The sequence below is a fragment of the Anopheles marshallii genome, chromosome 2 (assembly GCF_943734725.1).
Source record: "Anopheles marshallii chromosome 2, idAnoMarsDA_429_01, whole genome shotgun sequence".
In the NCBI taxonomy this organism is placed as follows: domain Eukaryota; kingdom Metazoa; phylum Arthropoda; class Insecta; order Diptera; family Culicidae; genus Anopheles; species Anopheles marshallii.
In genome coordinates, this window is record NC_071326.1 from 55908342 (window position 1) to 55917538 (window position 9197).

Below are 9197 nucleotides of genomic sequence, written 5' to 3' on the forward strand. Positions count from 1 at the left end.
AACGCCCAATTAAAGAATTTGTCATAGGTAATCGATGCAAGAAGTTTTGATACAGTGTTTGTGATGGAATCTTGTGGATATGCAAAAGTTAGTGTTCAGAAGTGACTGAAAGAGAAAGAGAAGCGCATTGCCTGTTCTTGTCTACGGTGCAAGACTAAAATAGTTGAATAGAGTATTTGAGTTTTATTTTCAGTGTCTTAATGAATTCACCCAGCAAATACGAGTTAGCTACTTCTACAGTGCTATAGGACAGAAAACGCTAATCCGTATTACAATTTTCCTTCACAGCTGGCTGACCTCTCATCCTAAGGATTACCGAAACACGATGAACGCGCGGCCTACTTCGCTACCCGGACGCGAACTTTATGATTCTCTTCGCAAAGCTCTGCAATCGGAATCCTATGAGAAAGTAGATGGCTTGTTGACCGAACTTAAAAAAGTGTGCAGTTCCGTCACAGCGGGAAATGGTACCCTGAATAATGACGCAAAAAGTCCTATCGCAAAGGATGAGCTCAGATTCTGGTTGGTGGATGTCGGTCGTTTGATGTTTGAGGAAAAGTCGTCCAAAACGAAGCAGCTCGCGTTACATGCCCTGGAGTCTGCAGTGAACCACATTAGGGCTACCAATTACCTGGATCACTCTGCATGGGGAGAAATGCGTGAGGTTATTAGCAAGGAGTACACGTCCTTGCTAGATACAGCGCGGAGCGAAAAAAACCCAAACTGGCATCGCATTTGGTCTGTTCTGGTGCGAATTATAAACCGAGATCTTTGCCAGGGTTCGTCGATCATAAACATGTTTTTATCGATCGTTGAAGCCGGATTCAGGTCTCCGGAGCTCTTGATCCGAGAACAGTCCTTTGATTGCTGGCGGCTGTTGGTCGAGATCTTTGCCAACAACAAGCAGATTAACATTCCCAAACGAGTGAAATTGATATGTATTCCGCTGAAAAGCTCAAAGTCAAAAACGGAAACTATTGCATTGAAAAAGTTTGACATATGGTGGTTCCTTTTGTGTCAATTACGTTCGCAATTGGATACTATGTCAGATACAATATTTGAACCATTCATATATTTCTGTTTTGGGCCTTCGTTCAAGGCGCCCTTGTGCTATTACTTTGACACGTCCTACCAAGAGCTAGGCGCACCGGGAAAAATGTAAGTAAATCAAATTGTAAATTAATCAAAGTGCACTGGATCTCATACATGCTTATTCCATCCATTTTAGGTACCAATCAATCAAACAATTGTCAGTCATCGCTTTGATACATCTTCTCGGACCATCACCGGATATTGCAAAAACTTTGCTCACGTGCTCTGACAGTTGCGGTACCCAATTGCCCTTCGATTTTCCCGTAACCGGAATGGCCATATCCGACACCCTGTTTTCTTCCAAAGCGAGATTGATTATCGATTCGTGTATTGAGTGTACGGTACTATTAGCACAGATGCAACATCTAGACTATTTGCAGATTAATAGATGCGTTTGGAACAATTTGATAAGCCGCATATGCGCTGAAACAACGATTCCTAAAACAGACATGTTAAAGTGGATTAAAGAGGACATGAACGCGCTGTTGCAATTGGTAAGCATATTTCATTCAATGAGTGTGGTCCATATATGCATTCCGCATGTTCAATTATGTTTATTACTATCTTGCAGTGTTTACTCCATGAAAATGATCAGGTGCTTCGTGATATGTTATATGATACCCTGCTGACTATAACGCAAAGCGATCTGCTTAAGGTTAATATTGGTTTTGATTCTCCGGAGCAACTGGTTTTTAACTACAAAACTATAATGTCACTCCTATTACATGCTCAGCTTCCTTGTCCACCAAAGTAAGTACATTTTTTCCACAAACATATGTGTTATGTATATAAACAAATGCATGTCTAGATGGAACTGGTTTTGTTTTTGGCATGTAATATACAGGCTTTGAATGACTATATCTTCAGCTGGCGAATGTGTAAAATATTGTATCAAGTTAGAGTCAAGTTTTTAAAAAAAATAATTGTCAATACTAATACTCCGGACGTACTGGATAACTTGATACTTGATAACCCGGGCGTAATATGCATTGATTATTTAGTAGATTTGTATTAAAATCTGTAGATTTGTTGTATGGAGCGAGCCATTGATGTAGTTAGTGACAGTGCCGGTCTTCACACGGCAGGGACAATATTCCATCCGGACCAATAGGCTGAGGTTGTTGTGCTGGTAAGGAGGAATAGGAGGAGGAAGAATTGTTTTATTCAAAAAATGAAAAAGGTTACTAGTTTATCTGGTGGTTGAAATAATTAAGGGAAATTATCCTTACATGATTCTTTTCTCAGCCGTAAAAATGTATTATAATTTTTTGTACAAGTAATATTTCCTTAGACTAATCAAATCTTTTTTTTCGTGTTACAGAAAATCGGAACCAATAGTGAAGTCCTTATTCGAATTGAAAAAGCACGCTGGTCAAAATGCGGTATGGGATATTTTACAAAAAACTATTCAATACCTATACCATACGGATGAACACAGCTTCAACAATAGCTCCGACTTTCGTTCAATACGAACCCAAATCTACATACATCTGGGAGGCTATCTTACAGCACAAATGCAAAACGATATGGAAGGCTGTTTGCAGCGTCAAAACACGGTGATGAGTTTCTTGCTATATCCGCTAGAATACGATCAGCTGCTTTTAATTGAAAGCGTGAAAGACCTTTGGTTGCAGGTATACGAGCCAATAGCAAAACAGGAAACTAAAACATGTGAATTTGTAAACGCTTTCTGTGCAATGATCAAAGCTATGACCATTGCAAAGCATGGTTACAGCACCGCCGTAGTAGCTGACTCCCTATGCTATATAATGCAATCGCTATCGGTACATTTCGAACCTGCCAGCTCCCCTGTGAAAGTGTTGGAACTGTTTAAAGATGTGGCAAGGAAAGGTCTTGCCTATAAATCGAATCTGGATCGAATCGAGGCGATGGTGCGCTGCTTCGCAGAATTGCTGGAAAAACTAAGTGTTAAACATATATTGATTTTGATTTTGCCGGTAAGGAATGCAATCAATGAACTAGTATCCAGTGAAGACGCGTTAAAGATGAATGAGGTTAGAAAAATGCTGAAGGTATTATCCAACAAAATGGTCACACCACAAATGTCGAAAGAGCTGTCTAACCAGTCTAGCGATGTCAAATGGAACTTAAAAATGTTGCTGAAAACCACATTGAGCTTACCAGAGGATGTGAAGAAGGGTTGGAAAACTACAGAGTTGGTAAAGCTGATAAAAAGTTGCTATGATAAGACCGGAAACAATAAAACCCCAACACGTAAAACTCAAACAGAAGAGTTCGTAGTGATAGATAAGGTGTGGAAATTTAAGCCGGAATCTCTCACTGAGCATCAGCGTGAAAAAATGATGGAAAAGCGTGCAGATATTCCTGCGTTGTACAATGATATGAGCCAATCCCAGGACAGCTTTGTTATAAAACCATGGACACCGAGCAAAGGCGTAGCTCCTTTAAAGCAGGATCGTACTAACGCTACAGTTACAGATACTGTTGTGGATAGTGCAATATCACATAACGAAGATAACAACACCGTATCAAAAGAAACCAGCGAAACATCGAATGTACAAAACGAAGGAACCATTTCGACAACGAAATCTCCCAGTGAATCTGATACAAATCGTTTGGATAAGGAAAACAACAATGGAAATGTTTTAAGTGATGAAACTGTAACAACAAACGAACAGCAAGAACAAAGTGATTCTGATAAAGAAAAAACAGGGAAACAACAAAATCGTAGAAGATACGCATCAATTCTTAATAATCTGCGTATAGATACGGTTGAAGGCAAGAGTCTGGATGTTATGAATTTGTCACGTACGAGGCGTTCGGATGTATCGGAAAAGAGATCTACTCGACAAAAAAGAACCTCGAGTCAGGAAACTGAAAGCGAGAAAAAACGCCATTCTTTATCGAGGGCAAAGTTGGAACAAAGAAGTGCGTCTACCTCCAAGATAGCAACACACCAAAGTTCTCAACGGAAAGAAAGGCAAACTTCTAGGAAGACATTGAATTTTGATAAAAAAATGTATAGTACTTCCTCATCAGAATGCGAAGAAAAAATTCAATCCCACAAGAAAGCCGATGTTTCCGATGATGTCATTGAATCTTCGCAATCAGACTCGTCAGAATCTACAAACAGAAGATTATCTATCGCTAGATCAAGAACAACAACATTTACAGAAAAATCGAAAGCTCAGTCGGAAATATGCTCAACAACAGTGCTCAACAACAGTAACGCAGTGCAGGAAAGCAACGTAGACATAATGACGCCCGATGTAACATCAACCAAACGAAAGAATTTGGATGATGTGGTTCCTGAAGCTACAGCTGTACAGAACAATGATAACGTAGATGTCGGTGAATCTTCGGAGCAGGACCAACGGGAAGAAGTAGCGTCAAATGTAGTGCAAAAGTCGCCACAATTATCAAATCATGAGAACAGTCCTCCCTACACGAAACACGAATCGACACAATCTGGGCTCACACAAAAAACCTCTACCATTGTCTTATCACCTAGCAGGCGCTCTGCTCGGTTGTCACTAGATGATAGCAGTAAAATCGGTATTAAAATGGGAATTCTCTCGCCAAAAAAGATGACTGAAAAAACATTGGTGGCCAAATGCTTATACAGTTCCTCTAAATCCATTAATAAGCTGGAATTGAATGAAAAAGGAACACCATCGAAAAAAACAAATGCATCCTGTAACAACGCTATGCGGGAAGCGCTAAAATTTGTTGGTACATCAGCAAGTCATACAAACGAGGAAGAAGATTGTGGTGTTGTTGAAAATCATAGCGGTTTATCCAGTCCTAAGGTTGCACGTTTCAGCCCATTAGTTGTATTGGAACCAATAAAAAATCTTGCTAAGACATTGCAGGACGCTGACGAACATCATACCGAAGTGGTCTCTCACCCCGTCAGCTTGAAGATGGAATCCAAGGAACAAGACGAGAACCTTTCTGCGAGCAGTACACAACAAACTGCAAAATCCGTTAATCATCATCTACCACTTGTAGATCTATCCACAAATGTAGTAGAAGCAGTCGGTGATAAGACGAAAGAATCCTTGAGCGAACCTATGCTATCTGAACCATTAGTGCCTAACATGGACCAGCTCTCTCCAGCAAAAAATTTGGACGAAGAAATGGAACCTCTAAATAAATCTCTTAATCGCAGTATTGTATCTTCGCCTAATCTTGCCGGCGAAGAGGAGAGGAACGCAGATTTGCTTAACAATACTGTGAACATTTCTCCCATATCTGAGGAAAAAAGTTCGGCCGGGAAGATTGTGGATCCCGGAGAGCTAGCGGGCAGTGCGATAGGCGATAGACGATCATCTAATAGAATTGGTGGCAAAGAACGAGATAATATGCTAAACACTACCAACACCCCAGTATCCACTGTTATGACCCGGCGTTCCAAGGCTAGTCCAACACCGCAGACGCCATCTGGATCAAATAGTGTATTTAAATCCCGCACTCAGCAACAGTCCTCTTTACCGCACAGTCCTAGAACTAATATGCTTGGCTTAGGAGGACGCGGTGCACAGCTGATTAATTTGATCCGCAACCAGCACAACGACCAATCTCCGAAACCGAACACTCCTCCACAAAATGCCTCGACACCAAAGGGGGGCCTTGGATCGGCATCCGCAAATCGTTTGATGATGCGTAAAAAAGCCATAGTCGGTAATGCCACGTCATGTGCAGCCGAAGGAGCAAATGCGGAGCAAATGATGCTAAGTGAAGAAAATTGCCGAGAGAAATCTTCGCAGTACCTGTTCTTTTCTAAAACATTGCCTTCGCCGCTAGCATCACCAGCTAGCAGCATACTGAAACGTAAGCACAACCAGGACGAGAGTGGTGATGATATCGAATCGCCGATCAATAAGCGTAAACGCGTCAGTTTTCATGACCCTCCTGTTTCTCTAACGAAGGAATACATTCGACAAGCGGAAGAGTGTCGTCCCGTATCGGTTAGCCGTAGCTTGCAGTTGTCCAGTAACATAACTTCCTCGGCCGATAGAACAAAGTTTATGATGCGGCGAAAAAGCAAGTCGGATAGCATTTCTGAACTGCAATGTTTTACCATCTCGCAGGCACATACGTCAAATGTAGGAGAATCAACTACCATTCCTAATCGAGCCATTGACGAGGATATGGAAGAAGTGGAACTAACGTCTTCGCCAGAATCTCTGGACGAGGATGAATTTATGATGCATGATGCTACAGATAATATGACCGCTTTACAGGTAACTTCTGATTGTATGGACTTAGGCAAGAATGATCCTGCTTTGGCAACTCAATCTGAACTTGCTCTTGGAGAAGAACAGCAACACGTAGTTGTTGCGCTAGAAAAATCAATCGATTCGTCGAATAAAATATCATTTTCTTCAGAGGAGGCTCTTATGGAGCACGTTCTAAACCGTTACACACTGGACGACATATTTGAGCGCTACATTTCTGCTGGAAGATCGTTGGAAAAACCTAAAAGTGTTCGATCCTTAACGAAAGAGCTGTCGACAAAAATGTCCGAAGATCCAAAGATTCGTGACGTGGTGCTCGATGAACTATCGGAGCGACATTCGGAAGAATTTCTGGATCATGCCATACAAGAAAATTCTAATGCTAAAGTTTGCGAACGCTTGTCAGCGATGACCATGATAGATCACGTATTCAAACAACTACACGCGGCATACAATACGCACCGACCAGTTGATCAAGCTTTTGGCGTTGCACAAAACGGAAAAGATGAAACAATGCGTGTGGTCGAAAACATATTTGAAAATGTACTAAGCTTACCAAGCACGGAAACAGATGGCCAAAAATTAGCAGACCTTCGCGAACAATTACTCCGAAAAGAACTAGCGCGTAAAAGTCGTTTAGAGATCATGTCCTTACTGGAAAACTATTTCAAGACATCTAGCACGTTGTGATCGTAGCAGAGTTGCTGAAGCATCTTTAAAATTATATTATTATAACTTTAATGCTTGTTGAGGGACAGTAGCATGTAGTTGCTTTCGCTATACAATTATTGTTTTTTTTAGTATACCTCCATGTAATTGATGTCAAATGTATATTGTACTACTTCCGTTTTAACGCTAAATTTGTAGATGTTAGTTATTTTGATTGACGAAATATTTAACGTCATGAGTGTAATGTACAAATGTATAGTAAAGAGTAATGATGAAATGATTTAATTTAAACATTATGAACGATAGCCCATGTCATGCTATGAAGTAAATGAACATGAAATATTAGTTAGTTAATAAATGTGTGCTATTGATTTTTTGATTTTTGATGCGTCGTAAAATTTATGCTACAATTCTAAAACCCACTTCTTACGTGTTTCATGGTCTAAAAACGGATTATGCCTTAGTTTATTTATAAGAGAGTTGATAAGTTTTTTTTTCGAATGTTTAGAGTTGACACAACAATTTCTTAAAATCTGGCAGGTCATAGAAGACTGGCAATTGGATATTCAACTAACACATTTATGACATGTTTAGCAATTACCCTATGCTCGAACGATGTACAACGGTTAAAATAGTTTAAGTTGTAACAATCCAAATTGGAACTTGTGTTCCATTTGTAAATCGAAATTGCAAATAAATGAATGAATTGTAATAATCATAGTCCCATAAAGATTACAATGAATTAATTAATCAACAACTTCCACTTCGTTAAATGACACCTACTTCGTTAAATGACGCCGGGTATTCCGACTCAGAATTCATATTTAGAGTTTTCTAAAAAAAAAGAAAGACCTTTTTAAATATTCTGTTGGTTTCACATATATTTTTAAAATTCTTATATAATTAATTACTAGTTACTTTAATCAATTTAAGTTAAATATTTACCGTGTATACAAATTTGGTTTCTACAGAGACAGCAATTGTGGCTCCAACTTCGATTCCGAATAGGAGTATAGAGGACTCGGAGTAGTTCACTGCACCAAAAACCAAATATGGGTATTGCAGTGGATGCCGAAATGGGTGGAGTTAGGGGTATAAGATTGTGCCGAACTGGGAAATGGGGAGGTTGAAGCCAAAATGTTAATGATCCCTGTTCATTTGGGAACATGCCATGCCAGGAATAACCAGAGATCATTCTAGCTGAAAATCAAATGGATCTCTGTCTGAAAATCTGTCACAAAATCGACGAGAAGTAATATAAAGGGGTGATGAAGAAAGAAGAGACGGAACGTCGAGTTCAGGGAAAAGGATATAGGCGATGAAATAGAACCGGGCTTGCGAAAGGCGGGATTCAATGTCGATTAAACTGAATTTTCGCCAACAGAGTGAATATGAGGGCACAGAGACGGAATATCCTAGAAGAAATCTACGGTCTACGAGCCGCGTAAACTGCCTCCGTATTCTCTCTAGTCTATGCATAGCAGTTACTCCAGGTGGAGTCCAAACGACGCTTACATTATCCAGAACGGAACGAATCCAGCATCAATACTTTATCAATAGACCTAACATTTAGGAGGACAGGGCACAAACCCATTACTTAGCCCATTACCCATTACCAACCCATTAAAAGAGCAGTCGCCCAAAGAACGATAGTGAGATTGACAGTCGGAAGACGAGGATACGGGAAGAAATATTTTTATATCATCAGCGAAAAGAAGGTGTCTGTCAGTCGGAAGAACATTGATTTCGTTAAACATTGTTGCCGTTAATGAAGAGGACATAAAGGATGGGACTAGTGCATCTAGTGTGGACGCTCGACTGGAGTGTGGACCCTCGACTGGAGTGTGGACGCTCGCCGCTGGACCAGGACGGCGATTGTAATCCCGGAAAATTCAATTTTCTACAGTAACATTAGAATCTCTACCTAGAATTAGTTTGATAGTTGTATTTGTAGATTTGTGGCACATGCTAACTACTCCTACACATGTTCAATATTTTGAATTTCGGATCAAGTAGAATCAGCCATAGCGGAAGATATGAAGTCATTTTTTCTCCTTTTATTTCAAACCATGCTTTCTACGCACATTGTCTAGGTGTTGGATTTGGACTATATTGCCAAATCAATCGAAAATGTTTCACATACAACCAGCAACCAAGCTATCAACGATAGACCTGCGATACAATTTGTTTTTCGTTTATGTTTTGTTGTTTCTC

At 40.1% G+C, this 9197-nt stretch overlaps 1 protein-coding gene across 1 annotated transcript; it reads left to right on the forward strand.

Annotated features, from left to right (window-relative positions):
• Window positions 1-325: 325 nt before the first annotated feature.
• Window positions 326-7004, forward strand: LOC128707805 (telomere-associated protein RIF1). The gene is made up of 4 exons (XM_053802763.1): window positions 326-1158; window positions 1229-1586; window positions 1664-1842; window positions 2414-7004. Exons 1-4 carry the CDS (start codon window positions 326-328, stop codon window positions 7002-7004), a joined length of 5961 nt encoding a protein of 1986 aa, XP_053658738.1.
• The last annotated feature ends 2193 nt before the right edge of the window (window positions 7005-9197 follow it).